This window comes from Osmerus mordax, chromosome 17 (assembly GCF_038355195.1).
Source record: "Osmerus mordax isolate fOsmMor3 chromosome 17, fOsmMor3.pri, whole genome shotgun sequence".
Classification (NCBI taxonomy): Eukaryota; Metazoa; Chordata; class Actinopteri; order Osmeriformes; family Osmeridae; genus Osmerus; species Osmerus mordax.
In genome coordinates this window covers 5,616,130-5,636,426 of record NC_090066.1, presented here as the reverse complement: position 1 = coordinate 5,636,426, position 20,297 = coordinate 5,616,130, and the positions used below count along the sequence as shown (strand labels likewise).

Here is a 20,297-nt window from a genome sequence, read left to right as displayed (position 1 = left end):
CGGTAAGAGACCTAAAATACTGTCATAAAACATGCACAACAGTCTGAAGCCTGAAACTGAGAACCAGAATAGGACAAGTTCCTAAAATATTCAATGACAATACTGTCAAGCTGCATGTCCTCTGAAATGCACTATTATAAGAACAAAGAGACAACTCAAAGGATCTTCTGTTACTTACTGTTTTCTCTGTAGTTTGAGTGTCTAGGTCATCAGTTGCTTTTATTATCAGCATAGAGTATTACAGACTTAATGTTTTTGTTTTTCTTCTTCAATGTTTTCAAGTTGTAATTGTATTTATTTTATTTTAGACCACTACATTGTTCCATTGTTATGGGAACAAAGGTATGTGTAACCTTGGAGTAGCCTATGATATTTTTTTAAGTTGTACAACTTAAGAGTTAAAACGCAGGAACCCATGTCTTGCAAAGGTTTGAAGTGGCTCGCAAAAAATGCAGACTGAAATTGCTGCGTCACTACAGTATGTATGCCAGTGGAAATACCGTTACTTTCTTTCCCTTTTTCTTTCCACGGAAAGCTTGGGATTTGGGAGAGCCTTCCTCTCTCCTCCTCCAGACTTCACATCCGGGTCAGTTGGCTGTAACTGTGTAGAGCTGCTCGCAGTACAGCAACGCAGGCTGAGCCAGCTGCTGTATGTCCTTTGCTGACATGGATACTACCCCTGGCGACTGTTGAAACTATCCTCCATCTAGCTGGGGAGCCGAAACTAAGGACGCGAACAGGACCTATAACTTAATGAATGGGTGCTCTCGTGTGAAAGCAATTGTTTAGCCATGTCCAAAAACCTGAAAAAGAAAAACCACTGGACCAACAAAGTCCACGAGAGTGTTTTTTGCAGGAATAAAGAAGGAGAGCTCGGGTTCGAGTTGAAAGGAGGCGCGGAGAATGGACAGTTTGCCTACATCGGTGAGGTTACTCCAGGCAAGGTGGTCTACCAGAGCGGCAAACTGTCCCAAGACGAACTACTCCTTGAGGTCAATGATACGCCTGTGGCCGGATTGACCATTAGGGACGTCCACGCAGTGGTCAAACACTGTAAAGACCCCTTTCGCCTAAAGTGTGTCAAACAAGGTGAGACAAATGATTGCGAAATAAAATCATTTTCAGTTATCAGATTGCAAAGGCGCGCCTGCCTTTGTGCACGCACGACCCCAAAATGCACTCTTTTAAATGCAATATAATGTTGTTTAAATGTTCACATTGTCTCCGAAGTTGAAAACGGCTGAATGCATTTTGATCCCAAACTTCTTTTTGTGGGCTACTATACCATCGTTTGCTGAATGTACTCAAGGTGCAACAAAGTTATGTGCGTTAAGAGTTAATTGTGACACGTTTTTAACAAACCGTATATCCCTGTTTTAAGTGTTGAATTGAATTGATGGTTGTTTAGATGACGTGCGATGACACACAGTGCATTGGATAGTTTGGAGATCGTCTTGTAAAATATTATGTAAAATGTCTCAAGTTGTATAATGTTTCAGTCGTGGGTTTATCAGTTTAACCCACGACTGAAACATTCAAATATCGTGTCTTACAGGCTATTAGTTAAGTTATTGTTTTAATGGTGTGAGCTATCGTTTGCGTCAGATATAAAATGTGGGTGTGGCACGTTGTTTTAAGATTTGAGATGAGTTATAATTTTCACACGGAAAGTTTTGTTAGTTTTGTCAGTTAGGCTACATTGCACACTGCTGTCAAAGTCATCATCAACTCGCTTTTGAGAAGTCGGTGACAGGTAATTATCTTATTAGCGCGCAGCTGTCCGCAATAGTCCCTGTATAGTGGACACGCATGCAGTAATGAGTATTAAGCACACTACTTGTGCGGGTAGAGGATCGTGTTAAAATAACATGTCATGCTAAATTCAGCAACATTAATTTAAGCAAATCATCAGTGTTGAAACCTTGCAGTTTCCGTGGATACATAGGCAAGGTCGACAGCTTGAAACTTCATGACGACCGGATGCAATGCCTTCTCTCATTATTTTGTACCTGCTCAAAACAAAATGAACATTCATTCGCAATTACTGTCCCAAACATTGCTGAAACTGTAGGCCTATGCAATTCACATGCTCTGAACTCGTGTATGAGACGTTCACATTGCAGGGAGGGGTAGAGATTTGTAGTTTTCCACTTTGGGGTGAAAAATCAGCTAAATCCAGTAAAGCTTTGGATCAAAGTCTTGGGCACTGTGCTTTGTGTGACTGGCAAGCACTGGCGTCATACCCAAGGGATTTTCTCAAATGAAAGATATAGCTATGGACACATATTCACTTTCTCTCATTGAGACACATCCCTGAAGTGATTATTCAAGCTGTTGACGTTTTCTCATGTTTGTGTTCATTAATCTCTCTCTCACTCTGGTGCTGTGTAACTACTAATGCTTGTATGCATACTGTACACAAACATACACAGGTCTCTCTTTTTGAATTAAATACTCAAATCAATATACTTCCTTTAGACAGTTAGAGGATACCATGTAAAATGCCCAAAACACATGGTTAGTAATTTGTATAATCATAATTTACAGACTTCCCCTGAGCTAAGTGCTGCTAACAGGAATACCTCTGTTAAAGCAGACGGCAAATGGACAAGAGACCAACGGCCATTAAGAGTAACCATGATCTTTCCAGCATCAGTGAACTCATATGCTATTATTTCTTATAAAAATTGTTCTGTACAAGCACAGCATGTTCTGCTTTCAGATAAGGTAGCACTTCACAGCCCACAAGTTATTTAATTTTTTTTATACTTCTCCTATTTCAGATTTAGGAACTATGACAAATATTTTTTACTGAGATAGCGCTGAAAGTTCAAAGTTTCTTTTCTGTTTACCGAACACCTGACCAGCTTTACACGCATGGTGGATTTGCAAAGGTTGTTCATGGCGTTTATGAATAATACATTGGACTTTTCTTGTTCAATCATGTTGTTAATGCTTCTGTAAGGTTGAAGCCAATGGTACAGTATGCTGCCCTCCCAATACAAAGCATAGCCTTTTCAAATGTGGGCATCGATGGAAATAACACGTCCAAGTTGGACGCTGTATCAGTTTGGCATACTAATGATGGACCTAGTGTGTGTGTGATTAAGCATAGTCGACTGCCCCATTTCCGTTTCTCTTCAATTTCTCTTTGCATTTTTCATGACTTGTGTAATCTTAAGTACAGTAGTGCTATCCTGGTCCCTTCGCCTAAAGCAGAGCAGAATATCAGGTCTTTATTATTCCCCTGGGCAAGGATTAGATGAGATTGCCACCAGCAATCAACTCTGTACAGGATGTAATTAGAATCTCCACAACAACTGATTGTTGCATTACCTAACGTGGGGCACAATTAAGGTCTCATTAATGGAGTGAGTGGAGATTGTCAACTGGGTTTTTAATGAATTCCCTTGAGACAGGCAAAGAGATATTCTGTATACAAAATCAGACTTGCAGACAGGTGGCTCCAGTGGAGTTTGTATGTGTTACATTTTGTATGTGGGCCTCCTGTAGGGGTGAGAGTTTGTTTACATTTACATTTATTCATTTAGCAGACGCTTTTATCCAAAGCGACTTCCAAGAGAGAGCTTTACAAAGTGCATAGGTCACTGATCATAACAACAAGATAGCCAAAAAACATCGTGAGTAGCCAAAACATGAAGCACACATTGTGAACAACCAAAGTAAGTGCCAAAGGGAAGAACCATAAGAGCATGTAGTTAAACAAGTTACAATTAAACAACATGAACCACTATAAGTGCAAGTGTACCTGTGGAAAAAGCAAGCAACAATAATAATAAAAAAAAAAATGGTTAACTCTCTTCTTAGGCAAACTCCTTCCCAGTCTTGCTCACTCACATCTCCTAAAGCCTGTCCTGGCAAAGCTGTCAAAGGACAGTGAACATAGCAGTGTTCTGTGATTTGAATACGGACCACAGTTTAGTAAGAGAGAGGTGTTGTGTGTACTGGGAGTGTAAATACAAATCCTGACTATAGAGTGTAAAACATATACACTCCCTTCTTACAGACAGGGAAGGGTTTGCCAGGTATGAGGAGACATTTCCAGGTTGAGCTTGAGGCGGTCTTCGTTTGTGCGTGCTTGGCATCCGAGCCAGAAATACTCATTAAGCTGTAGTGGCCAGCGCTCCTGAAGCGACAAGCTCGGCATCAGGCTAGCATGACCTTACCCACTCTAACAAGGAGGAAACATCGGAAAACTCAACTGAGTTTCACTGTAAAAACTTCCTTCTGCTTGACCACAGTGTGCCTGTCAAGAGCATGTTCGAAGAAAGAAAGAGAGGAGAGAAGGAGTGAGTCATCGCTATACTCCTCTGGCACCCTCTTTAGCACCAGCGGCCCGAAAGGGGTGGCGGGCGAGGTTGAAGGTGAGGGCAGGGAGGGTGGCGGGAGGGTGGAGGGGGGCCAATCCTATACAGTACCCTTGTGGCTCCGCTACAGTTTATCTGTGGAAATACTTCACCACAACACCAGATCACTGGACTAGTGTGTCACCTTTCAATCATACCTTCACCGCCAAGCATCCCACATGAGATGAGAGCTGTTTGCTGTAGTCTCATTTTACAGGAGGATGAGTCTTTTGGTCAAGCTGCTATTATGGGAGGGGTGGCTGCTAAGGTGAGTGGAATGGAACTGGCTGCCTTGCCGGGAGAGGGAAGTGTCTGTCAGACTGTGGTCAATGTTCCATGCTGCTGTAACTGCATGATTGATGTGTGTGAGAGTGAGAGTGGACTGGCCGATGTTCTCCGGGGCAGTGTGCCCTGTCCCTGTGGTGGAGGTCTCTGAGGACCAGGTACGCTGTGCTGTGCCCTGTGCCCTCACTGTGGAGTCAGACCCATCTGTCTTCATAGCAGAGAGAGAAGGGAAGCAACACAAGCCTAAGCACAGACAGACGCATCGAGATGAACACACAGCCCCGCCCCCCTCCTCCTCCTACACACACACACCCACCCATACCCCTCCTCTCTCTCTCTCACACACACACGCACGCCAGTGTTTCCCCTACCATTATATTAGGGGGGTGCCCCGCCCCCCCAACGACGCCCCCCGCCCCTCCTGGAAAGTCAGGTTTATTTGTTTTTTATATATAGCACCAGATCACAAAATAAGTCATTTAAGGTTACCTTTCCTATAAAACAGGTCTATAGCTTGCTCTTTTATGAAACAAACTAAATGGCCTTATGTTATTTATCTTATTTACACGACGGCATGTCATTTCTGTCTCATGGTCGCCCCCCCCGCCGCCGCCGCCCTCACCCCCTCCCAAAGCTGTAAACCTAGGGGAAACACTGCACGCACAGACTTTTACACACACAAATATTCAGGCCATCCAGTAGTGTAGGTCTGGGGTTATTATTCTGCTGTTTCTCCAATAATGCAGTGCATTAGGGGGACTGGGCTGTGCGTTCAGAGAGGCTAGGTGGGGACATCCTGCTACCGTTGGCTGTTTTTACACTGTCTGACTCCCCCCCCCCCACCCCCCTGACCTCCAGGGAGAGGGAATGATACAGCGCGCACATACACACAAACACACGCTCACAAAAGACATGCCTTGTTCGTTCCACTGAGCCGTCCAACTCTCTCCATGAAACTCGGCTGTGTCTATGAAGACACTACATCCATCAATAGACTGAGCTTCGGCTTGCGTCTGTGTGGAGTGGGTGTAAAGTGTTCTATTGTCATATATCTCATACCCATACGGTTCAGAGCGAAGAGTTGCTGTGTACGGGTGTGTACGCGCAACGCTACAGCATGTGTTTGCGAGTCAGTATGCGCCCGTGTTGTCGGTTACCTCGGCAACCGAGAGTAGAGAAGGCAGGAGTGAGTCGGCAGCTGTTGCTTCCGTCGTCGACCTGACAGCAGCACTGAGGTGCTGAGGCTGCCTCCTCGCCCATCTCGGTGGTCTCCTCAGAGCGGTCTCTTCGCATGTTTAACTGAGATGCGTTTGAATCCTCGGAGGACGCGTTCAAATCCGTTTTAAAAGGACACAGCTCCTCACAGAGCTGCCAGGTCCAGTGCTGTTGTGAAAGCCCTTCACCCCTTCTGCACGTCAGGTTGTCTGTGGCTCTCTGGCTGATCCACCCATGGCTCAGTCAGTCATATGTGGGCTGACATGGGACTCACTGACTGTACATCTGGAAACGGTATACTGTCCTGATGAAAAGACATGTCAACCTTTCCTTAGCACTGAAACACAGGCTGTGTCACGATGAGGATGGATTTGTTCTCAGACTGTCTCATTCACCACCCAGAACCGTGTCCACTCTTTCAGAAGAAGTTCGAACCCTCGTTTTGAATCGTACCACCGTCCCCTTCAGCCAAACTATTCCTATCTCATCCCAACAGACAGATCTGCAAGCTGCCTCTTTGTGAGCCCTCCCTCTGTGTCAGGCCTACTTCAGGCCGGCGCTGCCCCACAGAACACTTCTGACAGATGGCCATGCCTTTGGTGCTACAGGTTCACATGCGCCCCGGGGTCACATGGGTTTCATAGATAACCGCAGCATCAGCAAAGCTGTTTAGGAACGCCAGGTGTATCGTATCTGTAATGAACATCGCTCTGTTGGACGCTTGCCAAGAAAGCCCTATAGGACAGCTATCCATTGTGATGGACCTGTTAGTGTCAAAATGGAATTCTATTTAGCGGAATAGTTTGGGATATGGAGGCAGGTGTGTAAACAAGATCACTTCCTGAGGAAAGGGTTTTTTATGAGGTGAACAAAGACAAGGCAGGGCTCTCGTTTGGGATATTCAGTCGTCGAGCAGCTCTCGTGCCAACGGTGAGATGCGATTGGTCACACCGAAAGCTGCTTGATGTTGTTGTTTTGTCGTATTGCTATTATGAACACATTATGAAAGAGCCTCTCTCCCAAAGATAAGCAGATTTCTATTTCTCAAACACAAATCAAAGCTATCTGGGCAGGCAGGAGTTGGCCAGGCTAAACTGTGGGCCCACAGGACAGACACTATTAGAACCAGTCAAAGCTGTCTGACACATCCATGACAATCGACAGTGACATTGATTGTAGATTATAGAAGTGTAAACCTCTAGGAATTGTGAATCGGAATCATTTAGTGATGATATGAATCAGAGACAGAAACCTACCAATAATTTGTAGATTTCCTGGCCAGTGTATAAATGATTTTTGGCCAGAGCAGAAATGCAGTGACAAAGTTCAAATTCTGTATGGTGAAAATGTAATATCTCTGCTTTGGAATCCTATGCATGTAAATGAGTGTTTGGTAGTGGAGAATATTCAAATCAACGGGGAGGGTGAACAGAGGCTAACCTCAACTGAGAGATAGAGACGAAGAAAGGGAGAGAATGAGAGAGATGGAGAGAAATATAAAGAGATAGTATTCAGCAAACTCCCTTGGCTACGCAGGGTTCTTGCTGATTCATTGAAAACAGAGCAATCAATATGAAACAATTCAGGCTCTGGAGAGACTAGGGAGTCTGGGTATCTGTGCATCATCAAGTCAAAGAGGATGTACTAGCTCTATGCTACCACACTAGGACTCCTTCACCTGTGTGTGTGTGTGTGTGTGTGTGTGTGTGTGTGTGTGTGTGTGTGTGTGTGTGTGTGTGTGTGTGTGTGTGTGTGTGTGTGTGTGTGTGTGTGTGTGTGTGTGTGTGTGTGTGTGTGTGTGTGTGTGTGTGTGTGTGTGTATTTAAGGGTGAGAGAGGGATAGTGTATGTATGCTACGGCAGAGTCAAAGAGAATCAAGGTCTTAAGAGACCTTGCAATGAGAATGCAGGAGAACATTGATTTGCTGCTGTGCATTCTGGATCCTATTGGTACTCTGAGGACGGGACTTAAAACCCTGAGCAGTACTGCTCTATTCACTTTGTCTGGTGGTTTTATAAGGAAACAGTGGAAATGGGCAACATGGACTCTTTCCTCCTGTCAATAAAGTATCCTCAGCTTGTTATCCTGGTCTTATTGAACATTGATGAGGCCCTGAACAGCGTTTTATCTTTATCACTCTCTCCCCACAGTGATTCTATACTCTTTCATTATTCAGCTCCTTTTCAGTCCCCCCCTCCTAGATCTCTCCTGTAGAGAGGTCAGTCTCACCTCAGCCTGGACCAAAGTGAGTCCACAAAAACCCTTTCTCTCCCTTTTGATCGCACTTTTTTCGCTTCATATTCCATCCTGTTTTCCATGGAGAGTCAGAAGGTGCACAGCATCTCTAAATCAGTCCAGAGGCAGGGGGAAGGATGGGGATGGGATGGGGGGGGGGGGCAGGGTTGGGCTGGATGGGGGATTCCTGCTGTCCCTGGGCTCTCATACATTACTCATGCTTCCTAACAGTCAGTGGGGGAGAGAACTGCCTTAGAAACAGCATGGCACTGAATGAGACACACACTGACCTGATCCTAAGAGAGGGAGAGGGAGAGGGAGAGGGAGAGGGAGAGGGAGAGGGAGAGGGAGAGGGAGAGGGAGAGGGAGAGGGAGGGAGAGGGAGAGGGAGAGGGAGAGGGAGAGGGAGAGGGAGAGGGAGAGGGAGAGGGAGAGGGAGAGGGAGAGGGAGAGGGAGAGGGAGAGGGAGAGGGAGAGGGAGAGGGAGAGGGAGAGGGAGAGGGAGAGGGAGAGGGGTGAAGTATAAGGGGAGAGTGAGAGACTGGGCAAAAGAAGCAGCATGAGAGGAACTGTGCTGGGTTGGGTCTATTTGCTGCTAGGGCTAAGCATTTTCCCAGACGCCCTTCATTATGGGTGCTCTGATGAAGGTTCATGTCAGATAGATCCCAGGTCTTCCCAGGAGGTATATCTTCCTAGTATCAAGAGAAGCCCATCATCTCAGTCATTTATTCAGCATCCTGCACTTACACCGCCCCTCGCTGACATCAGACAACTAGGAATGGCGATAATCTCCACTACAACGTCCATGCCAAAAGCCAGAAGGAATGGCTTTTCATTGAACTTCCCATGAACTTGAGGGCCATGGACATGGCCTATGTGTTCTCCTCAGGTATGCAGTTATGTTGTGCAGCACTCGTTGTTCAGTAGAGCTCTGTGTGGACACCAGTAGTCAAAGCAAACCAGGGCAGCAACCAATGATCAGTCCCAGTGAAGGTGGCTTCCTGCTGTAGTTCTGTCATGGCACAGTGGGCATGCTTTGTGTCACGCCATCAATGGCAAAGGTATGGGACAAAGCTCACCATGTTCCGCCCACGCAAGTCATGTCTTGTATTTGTAAGTGGATATGTTTTGGTGTCTAGTTTCAATAAGAAGCATATTGATTCCCACAGAGATTCGAAGGGAAGTCATTTCCTTGTCCGGTATTACACCTTAGGCATTGGAGCTTCAATATCAGTCGTGATAGAAATGGTCTCTCAGATGATGAATATCTCATAGCTCAGATTTTTATGATCTCTTAAGGCTGCCAGTGTCCCTATACAAGGATACCACTCAGAGTCAAACTGTTTGGTGGATGAGAGATTGTGCCGAATGCTTTTCTACCCAGTTACAAGAGAGGAGTGGGTGTGGTGTTTGTAGGTGTATGTTGCCCCCCCCCTCCCCCCCACCACAAGCAGGGTGGAGGTGGAAGGAGATTGGGGGGTATTCCATACTGGGCAATAAAACAGACACTGTTATATAATAATGATATTGAGGAGGAACGAGTGAGGCAGATGAACCAGTCTTATAACTGGCACCATTCCTTCACTCTATAACTCTGTTTAGAATGTGTGTTGTTTAACAGAAGGTATGCAGTAATTAGACTGAGGTTAAGGGAGTGTGTGACCTGTCTCTCCTGCATACTTCTCTCTGAAGTAGGACATCTGTTTTTTGGTGCTTTTAAGATAATCCAAGCTCTCCTCTCTTCTCCTCTCTTCTGCTCTTCCCTCTTCTGCTCTTCCCTCCTCTCATTTCCTTCCTTTCTGTCTTTCTCCCTGCATCTCTCTCTCTCGATCTCTCCTCCCATCCCTCTTTCTCCCAATGACAGCTACTTCTCCTGTCATTACAATGGAATGTGTCTCCAGTCATTCTAGAAGAGAAAGACTACTGTTGAAGAGTGTTGTGACCAGCAGTAATTAACTCAAGGTTCCCCATTCACACAACCACCTACCATTGGCACACATGGTTGGCCAAATGAATGATCTCAAACTGAGAGACAGTAGAGGCTCTACAGTATAGCATATGTATGTGTTGGCAACTGTTCTCTATTATCCAGCGACCGAAGATAATTCTCCCTGTCTTTGTTTTGCAAAGCATTGTTCACGCTCATAGTATGTAAATGCTTTGAGCTTTCCGGGCCAGTTGGTTGCGGATTAGTTATAGTTTTCTGCTATGCTGTTATCACATTGGTATTCTGCGGTTTGAAAAAAGAACAAGAATGTATTCATTAAGCAGACAATGTTATGCAAAGTGGAGAAAAATAACCTGTAACCTCTAGATCTGCAACCAAATGCTCCATCAAAGTCTTACCTGCCCCAAACAAAGATGTTAACTGTACATGCTTAAGCTTTCCTCATAAACCTACTTTCTGTATGCATATCTCCCACCTGGCACACCATATCAGAGCTAGCCTTACAGCTAGGATGAGTTAGACTGTACAGAAAGAGCTGGCAATAGGTAGCCTATACAGTATGAAGCTTCAGTAGCATTCATTAGCCTATACAATATAAAGCAAGCATTAACTAGCTGGAGTGGCCTGCCTCAGCAGGCTCCAATGAGAGCCCCCTCTCTGTTACACTCATTCCCTTCCTGAAACCTAGGCCCTGAAGCAGTAGTGTAATGAGAAGGGGACCTGGGGGGAGGGCCTAGACCCTCTCATTTACATGTCCAGCACCCCAGGTTTGTTGTATGTGTATATATAGTGGCCTCCTCATTTTACGATGGGACAAAAATGCAATTCTAGCCATGCCTCTTTGGGTCCTGACCAGCCTATCCTCTCCTCCTGTTTCTATTAGTATAATGCGATCTGGGGCCAAATGCGTGGTTTCCTGCCTCTCAGCCTTGGCAGGTTAGCCTGCACAACGGTAGCTGGCTTCTCTGCATGCATTACTATGAGTGATGGGATGACCATTGTTCTAACTTGAAAGAAGCCAGAGTTATTCTAATGAGGCGTGGGAAAAGGGCACATTTCTAAGCATCCCCTCGACTTATTTTCTATCTTCATCTCTCTCTCTCTCTCTCTCTCTCTCTGTCTCTCTCTCTCACACACACACTCTAACAGGTTCACACACACAATTACGCTCCTTTCCTTCCTCCAACTACAATATTTTTGTTGTTGTCAATGCAGTTCCTCGCTGTTTGCTGTTATCCTCTCTTGTACACACAGACCCCATGCAAGAGACCTGCCTATGGCTTTGTTTGTGTGTGTGTGTGTGTGTGTGTGTGTGTGTGTGTGTGTACGTGCTAGAGCGATGGGAGGAAGACTGGGGGAAACCTTGGCAAGAGGAGCCTGATATCCCAGGGTGCATTGCTCGTCAGAAAATTACTCTCCAGAAAGGATTAGCTCAACAAGAGTGAAGCCTCATTGTAATTTGAAAACACCCGTCTCATCCCAATACTGTGTCCCAACATTCTCCACATTCTCCATCCTTTTTCAAGTGTGATGCACAGTTCACGGGGATTGTCAACTGTCAGACACGACACAAACACACACTGGAAGTGGCCGGCACATTGACCTTGCATGTTAACAAGCGGGCTCTAAGCAGGTGCACCACTGTCCTCCATTCCTTGCTAGTCCAGTGACCCTCAACACCATCACACCGGATGAATTGAAAACCTAGTGAATGGCAGAAGCTACAGATGCCAGAGCTTTATATAGATGCCCTCAAACCCTACCCACTTGTGTTGGCATGGTTGGTACTTTTCGAACAAAACCAAATGTGTGTGTGCCCGCTGCAGTGTGTGTGCGTGCATGGAAGTGTACATACTGTAACACAGAAACTATCGTGTGTTTGGAGTGTGTGTGTGTGCCTGCCGCTACATGTACATGCCTGTACAGCATGTGTACATAGGACCTAGTGTGTACCTTCCAGAAAATGGGTTATGTACTCCATGCTAACGCCAGTCTAGGATAATAGGAAAGCAGTCCCCATTACCACCACTGACTTATCTGGGTCACAAGGTTTAATTGGGTCCTTTTTCATCGAGGGGCCCACAATGCCCCGCGTTCTAAACGCTAAACAAACTGGAGAAGCCTATCGGACGGCAAAATTGACAGCAGATCCAATCACAGTCCTATTAGCCGCTGAAAGGCCGTGCACTGAGCCAACCAATTGAGGAGACTCCATCGTATCACACTCCTTTCAACGGCCTCAACATCACCAGCTATTAAACCATTGGCCCCCATTCACTTCATCACAGCCATTGAAAGAGACACAATGAGATGCAGGACACAGACCCTGTGGGGTTTTCTGGGGTACCCATCAACGCTCTAACGTTCCCCCCTGCATGAATTCATCTCAAATACTGTTATGCCAACGATGAATGTCATTTTACAAAAGCATTGTGATGCATCAGACACTTCGAAGCTGTTTTGTAGCATTCAGTAGCAGTAGGCTTCAACCGTTCTGTACATGTTGTTTAAACGACAAGTCCAATTCCTCTTCCCCCACCTGAATGGGACATGAGAGATGCACTACCTAGTTATCCTTCACAAAGACTCCATAGAGGGAGGGCCTCTAACCGCCGTGGGACTGTACTAGCTCCTCTGTGCTTGTGGAAGGCTGTGCTGAGTGCTGCTGAGTACCACTGCTGCCTTGCTGTCACCAGGCTGTCTCTTCTGCTGCCATGTCCCCGACACTCTCACACGCGAGGTGTGAAGGTGCAGACACTGTGTATAGGTGTGTGTTTGTGTGTGTGTAACCTTGCATGTCAGTGTTTGGGTCTGACCCACAGGCATGATCATACACTGTGTCAGGAGGAGTCAGGTGGCTGAGCGGTTAGGGAATCGGGCTAGTAATCAGAAGGTTGCTAGTTTGATGCCCGGCCGTGCCAAATGACGTTGTGTCCTTGGGCAAGGAACTTCACCCTACTTGTCTCGGGGGAATGTCCCTGTACTTACTGTAAGTCACTCTGGATAAAAGCGTCTGCTAAATGACTAATTGTAAATATCTCTCTCTTTTTCTCACTCACCGTGTTTCTTTTGCTGTTTCTCTCTGCGTTTCTCCCTCCCTCCCTGCCTCTCTCTCTCTCTCTCTCTCTCTCTCTCTCTCTCTCTCTCTCTCTCTCTCTCTCTCTCTCTCTCTGTCCCTCCCTGTTTCTGTCACACTGCAACAGTAGCATGCCCATGATGTAGTGTTAACAGTGCCTTTCTCACTCTGACACCCTCACACTACCTCAACAGGGCCGCAACAACGCCAACAGTGTTAGGAAATAGTCCCTCAAGACGTTCTTATCTCTCCCTTTTTTCCTCTCTCTCTCTCTCTCTCTCTCTCTCTCTCTCTCTCTCTCTCTCTCTCTCTCTCTCCTCTCAACAATTTGCTGTCACTATGTTACACACACACACACTAACCAGTTATGTAATGTAGGCCAAGCAATTGTGTGTGTATGTGCACACACACCTATGTGCAAGTGCTGCTAACAGCAAGCAGGGGTATGTAAGAGAAGTGGAGCGAACCTGACCCACAATGCACTGCTGTTCTGAACTTCTGTCCCTGGCTATTGAGATCACACAAATAGATGGAACCTCTCTGTCACCCCTCTCCCAACATGGACTTCTGGGACTGGCCAGGGTCCTAGAGAGAACACACCTCACACATAGTCAGGTCAAGTGTACCGTTATTACCACTCTCTTGATGTCATAGGTTCAGCTGTGTTTACTGCCTGTGGTCTAGACCCGACCCTCCACTACTGGAGCGGGAAGCCGTCATGGCCGCTGGAGAAGGAAGCATGTTGCATGAAGAGACCGAGGTGGTGTTCATGGCAGACAGTAGACCGTCACAGGTCTAAGAGCCTGCCACTCCTCTTCGTTTGGCTTCACATGTAGGGAAACGTAGTCGTCCGAGGCCGTTGCCGTTGGCTATAGAAAGGTTAATCGCCTGTTTGCTTTGTTAAGTGGTACATGAGTACCTTCCCCCTGGAGCCACTGGGTCGAGCTACTGGAGAAATCAAAGGGAACCAGCCTTTCTCTATGTTGTTATGGTTTCCGCCTTTTCCTGTGTTTGTTGTCGTGTGGGTTCCACCAGGTCGGCTGCAACATCAATTGGAGCTCTCAGCAGGGGTCAGAGCAGCAGGACTCACTTTCGAACACACCATCTTCCCTGATGAGTACTGCAGGCCATAATGTCAATAACCTTCACAATGAGAGAGAGATATTAATTGGAAGAGAGAGGTTTGTGTGTGAAATGCCATCGAGCTCAGAGGGTGGGCCAGCTTTTAGAGAGCCGACTGGGTTTTTAGCGGGGTGGGAGTCAAGATGAATGGATGGATGAACAGATGGATGGATGAACAGATGGATGGATGACCAGATGGATGGAGTCTTGTCCCCCAACAAGGAGAAAAACGTCTATGTGGTGGCGTGGGGCGGAATCAGCTGAATACGGGAAACATTTAAGGAGGACAGATCACCTTGTCTCTGGCCACACCAAGGCTTCCCACTGGACTCTGAACTCTCAGGATCATCCATTTCCCCCACATTACCTTAGATGTATGTGTGTGTGTTTCCTGTTGTGTCTGTGTCAGTGTATGTGTGTGTTTGCAGTTGTGTGTGTGTGTGTGTGTGTGTGTGTGTGTGTGTGTGTGTGTGTGTGTGTGTGTGTGTGTTTGAGCATGTATGCCTGAGCATGTGAGATATTCATCACTGGGTAGACAGACGGAGGCTGATGTGGCGTGACCTTTGACCTTGTTAAATTCCCTGGTGGGGGGAGCAGAGAATGACAAGGCAGGAGGACTGTCTCATTCACACCTTCCCCTGTTAGTGATTCCTTTGCCTATTTGGGATTGCTGCTATCCACACATTTTTTGGACTGTGGACCACTGAAGCATCCAGGAAGGACTGCAGTGATAGTAGACTGAGGAATGGGAATACTAGGTGCTCGGGATCTCTCCTCCCAGCATTCAAACAGCCCACAGCCATGCCAAACCCCAGGCTTAATTGACAGCAATACCCTATTTGCACCTCTAAACTCTCTACCACAGGTGCTACCACTGCACGCTAAAGACTTGGTAACAATCTGTTTGTCTCTTTTACACGCTTTCTCTCTCTCTCTCTCTCTCTCTCTCTCTCTCTCTCTCTCTCTCTCGCTCGCTCGCTCGCTCGCTCTCGCTCGCTCTAGACAGTACACTGACAGCGTATTTGGGATTACCCATGAATGTTTGTTTACTTTGTTTACATTGTCCTTAGCTAAGCACATAAAAGTAACCCACCCCTGCATTTGATTTGAATGTTGGCTTAAAGCAATTAAAGTCCTGGAGAGGGCTCTCTCTGGGGCACATCCAAGAGCAGAATAGAGAACAGGACCGCATGTCCTCTTTAGCAAGGATTACCATCCCTCCTCGTTAAGGAAAAGACATATTCACAAAGTCAGAGACAAAGTTGAAGGTTTCGCATTAAGTCAGGACACATCTTGAGGAGGATGGGCTGTGTGGAGCTCTAGTGGAGGCTGCTGGTACTGCAGGAGGAGCCTGTCAGCATCCTGGGTGGATGGCGTCATGGATTACTAGTGTAGAGAGCTACTGGAACTGGGTTACGTCTGCCACCGAGGACTCTGTGGGCAATTGGACTTGTGTGTCTGTGTGTGTGTCTCTGTGTGTCTGTGTGTGGCCCAGTTATCTTTCATCTCCCTTTTACTTGAAGTTGAAGTTGATGTCGGGATTCAGTCAGTTAGTCCTGCACTCGGGAGACTGAACTGAGAGGAACTCTGCATGATGAGACGGCGGGGGGGGGGAGTGATGGGGGGAGGAGAGAGAAAGAGAGATAATTGGAGAGGAAGACAAAGGAATAAGAAGAGAGAGGGGGAGTTTATAGAAGGCGAGAAGGAGAGAGAGGTAGATAGGGGAGAGAGAGCAAGACAGTGTTATGAGGTAAGGCATGGCTGCGGTCCATCTCAATATTGTATCTGTTCTTGTAACTTTCGTCGGTTTCTTTCTGAGCCAGCGGTGCTGAGAGTGGCAGGAAGGTCAGACAAACAGAGCTATATGTCCGGATCTCTCCTCCTCCTGCTCTCTGCTTCTGTCTCCACCTCAATTACTTTCAATCCATTTTGTTCCTCTCCATCACTTCCCTCTATTCATTTGAGCTTACCTGGGATAGGACAGATAAAGACTGCCTTCACCTCGTCTGCAGCGTGATTCTGTCCTGCCGGCCTCAGTGTCCTCCCTGCCAGGCGGCTGGACGAGGACACACCAGGGTACAGGAAGACACCCTGAAGAGGAATTAATTGCTACACAGTGACAGGCATGTGAGCCATAGCCTTGTGCGAGCAGCACAGCGTGCCTCAAGTCGCCCCTCTCTGACATGTCTCTCTGTCTGTCTCTCTGTCTGTCTCTCTCTTTTCCTCCCTCTCTCTTTCTCTGCCGCTATCTCTGCGTCTTGCCCACTCTGCTCCTCTTTCTCTCTCCGTCCACCTGTTTCCCTTTCTCCCTCCCACTCGTTCTCTATCTCTCTCTCCCTCCCCTTTCTTTCCCTCCCTGTCTCTCCCTCTCTTTCTATTACTTACTCTCTCCCTCTCTTTCTTTCTTTCTCCCTCCCTCTCTCCCTCTTTTTCTCCCTCCCTCCCTCCCTCTGAAGAGCGCTCCGATGACTTGGCATGGGAAGAACACGTCCATTCCTGTGTGTGTGTGTGTGTGTGTGTGTGTGTGTGTGTGTGTGTGTGTGTGTGCATGTCCGACCACGTGTGTGCCAGCGTGCTAGCATATGCGTGCACGCCCGTGTGTGTGTGTGTGCACGTCCAGCCATGCCAGCTCATGCGTGTGTGTGTGTTCGCGTCTCACAATGTAAGAGCGTGTTGAGGGATCAGCAGCTGTAGATGGGTCGGTTTGAGCATCTGGTGTAATCATGTGTCGGTGCTTAGTGCTTACTGAGGCCAGCTCTCATCTCCCCCACCGACTGACAGACCCTGCTGGAGCCTGTTGTTGGTTCACTCTGCTGTAAGTGTCATAGAGGCATATACACACACATACACACACCTAAAACATGGTTCATAGGCACATGCAAACACAAAGACTATGCTTACAAAGACAGAGAGACACACACACACACTAATACCACCACCACCCCCATAATAATCAAATGCAGTCTCCTGGCTGTCATCCAAGCCCCTGCCAAAACAGTATTCTAAACAATTCCTCCTTCTCCCTGTCCTACTCATCTTACTCCTACTCTTTCTCCTCCTTCTCCCTGTCCTACTCATCTTACTCCTACTCTTTCTCCTCCTTCTCCCTGTCCTACTCATCTTACTCCTACTCTTTCTCCTCCTTCTCCCTGTCCTACTCATCTTACTCCTACTCTTTCTCCTCCTTCTCCCTGTCCTACTCATCTTACTCCTACTCTTTCTCCTCCTTCTCCCTGTCCTACTCATCTTACTCCTACTCTTTCTCCTCCTTCTCCCTGTCCTACTCATCTTACTCCTACTCTTTCTCCTCCTTCTCCCTGTCCTACTCATCTTACTCCTACTCTTTCTCCTCCTTCTCCCTGTCCTACTCATCTTACTCCTACTCTTTCTCCTCCTTCTCCCTCTCCTCCTCCTTCTCCTCCTCTTCCTCCCTGGTAGGTTTCCAACAGAAGACCAGCCACAGGCCTTCTATCAGCATAGGATCACACTAGTAATCTGTAATCATTACCAGGTCTGGCCTAGGTTGATGATGCAAATTGAAGGAATCGTGTGCTTTTTAAACCAAACCACTCAATATATAATAGGTCAACACCCAGCACGCTCAATATATGTTTTTTTCCTACACCGTTCACTCTCAGACCCCCTGAGGCACAGATGAATATAAATGTATCTGCCCCTCTGTTGCGTTCTCTCTCTCTTTCTCGTTTGCTCTCTTGCCCCCTCTCTCTCTCTCGCTCCGTCTCTCTCTCTCTCTCTCACATGCGCACACACACACACAGTGATATTTCCCATCTTGTGAACACACACACATGTATATTAGTGTGTAAATACCCTTACACTCCTGTACAGTAATTTTTTCCCGTCTTGTGTGTACCGTGTTAACCTCCACCTGATGTACCTGTGTGGGTGTGTGTGTGTGCTTACATCGATGTTACATACAGCATCCAACACCTCCTTTGTTCTGTATAATACAATATCATGCTTTTGCCTTCCACATTACCATGGTTACTGCCCTAGGGGAGGGGGGGGGGGGGCTGCTATCTCGGTGAGCGGTGAATCACATATTAAACCTGCTCATCTAATTAGAGGGCAATTGTGCGGAAGTAATGTTTGACCAAGGACTCTGGTGGACCCTGAACACACACTCACACCCAAACACACACATACACATATCCATAAACACAAATGGTGGGCAGTAGAAGGATTTAGCCACATAGTCATGGGCAGGGCAGTATGCATGGACAGTACAGTAGTGGTTTCTGGGTAAACAATTAAATTAATTTGTTCTCAGTCTGACATCTCTCTCTCTTTCTGCCCGCATCCTTCACACACACTCTTTCTCAATGACTTTTATATATGTATAGCTGTAGATGGGTCCATTTGAGCATCTGGTGTAATTATGTGTCATTTATGTATATAAAGTGATTAAGAGACATTGTGTGATATGTATATAATGTATATATTATGCTCTTGAATGCATTTCTCTTCTCTGTATAATTCCTTCTCACACAATCAAGTCCTGTTTATCTGTCTGTCTATCTTTCTGTCTGTCCTCTCTGGATCTATATGTATGTGTCTCTTTTTCTCTCTATTTTCTCCATTTGACAGAGGAGAGGAGGAGGAGGAATGTCTGCCTCAAGTGTTCAATCACTGTGTTAGTGTGCTGCTGTGTCTGTGAATGTTTCTGCTGTGAGTCTAAAACACACCACCAATAATTACCGCACAACAGATCCTAGACCTCCTCTGTTCCTCTCAACCAAAGATGTAGATGTGTGAGTGTGTGGGTGGGGTGTGTGTGGGTGGGGTACATGTGTGTGGGTGGGGTGGTGGATATGTGGAGGTATGGGTAGACATGTTTTGGTGGGACATGGTGTCACAACGGGTCATTCTGTTGGGTTTGATGAGACGAGTTCCAACAACAGAGAAAGAGAGAGAGCGAGCATGCAACGCAAACACCAGACACCTAGCCACACTCATCTCGATCAGTCCTTCTCAGACGGGCATTGAAGCGAGGCATCAGACCATCTCTGGACAGATTTCAGATAACCACAGCCTTCTTTGCCTGAGAGGCTTCTTTGAATACGGTACTCAGTTTTCGTCTTCAGGCTGATGAGTAAGACGGCTCCACTCACAGCTGCTCTACTGCGACACTCAGCTCGGGTCATCTCTCCTTGCTGTGTGTGTGTGTGTGTTTGTGTGTGTGCGCACATGTGCGCACGCATCTCGCACGTGCCTCGTGCATCCTATTTCTTGCTGTATAACTTGGCATTTCAACACACTGTACACACACGCACGTTCCAGCTCAGCAGGAATCAGACCTTGTGTTTGCCTCTTTTCAAATGTGATCAGCCCTTCCTCGTCTGCCACGTATTGTATCTGCAACGCTTTCATCCCGGCAAATTATTATTGCAGTGTAATAATAACACCATATCCTCATCCCTGTACATCTAAATGAAGAAGAAGAAAACAGACGTCATTGTGTGTGGTTATTAGACAGCAAATTGCAGGGCAGAATGGAGAAAGGAAGACCAGGCAGGCATAGTAATGTTTTAAATCTTCTTTTGAGCATGAAACAGATGATCGCACTGTAGACATTTGAACAATATTTGTGTTTGCAATGGCTTGTAGCTGTTTGTTAAGGCAAGGGGATGCATGCTGAAACTACATGTGGGCACGAAGATTGGGAGGGCCAAAAGCAGTGCCTGTTCGTGTGTGTGTGTGAGAGAGAGAGTGTCTGCAAGGAGTTAGTCTCCTTAGGACTGAAGGTGACCTAAGAGACAGACAGACAGACAGACAGACAGACAGACAATGCTGCTGTGCCATGCATTAAGCTGAGCCTGGGCCCAGACAGGTTAATGTGGCTGACACAGCAGAGCTGGCTCAACACAGACAGTGTGTGTGTGTGTGCGTGTGTCAGTAATATGTCTGTATGCGTTTGTGCGTATGTAAGCGTGTCTCTGTGTGTGTGTGTGTGTGTTTGTGGTTGTTCAGGGATGTGTGACAGCGATGACTTCTATCGAGTGAGAGGTCAGAGGTTGAGGACACCCTG

The 20,297-nt window shown here is 46.7% G+C and overlaps 1 protein-coding gene across 1 annotated transcript in view; it reads left to right on the top strand.

Moving 5' to 3' along the window:
* Positions 1–791: 791 nt before the first annotated feature.
* Positions 792–20,297, top strand: part of magi2a (membrane associated guanylate kinase, WW and PDZ domain containing 2a) — a 124,118-nt gene continuing 104,612 nt past the window's right edge. Inside the window, exon 1 of the mRNA XM_067254066.1 lies at positions 792–1,089. Coding sequence (XP_067110167.1) covers positions 792–1,089 — 298 coding nt within the window. The remainder of the gene's footprint in view (positions 1,090–20,297) is intronic.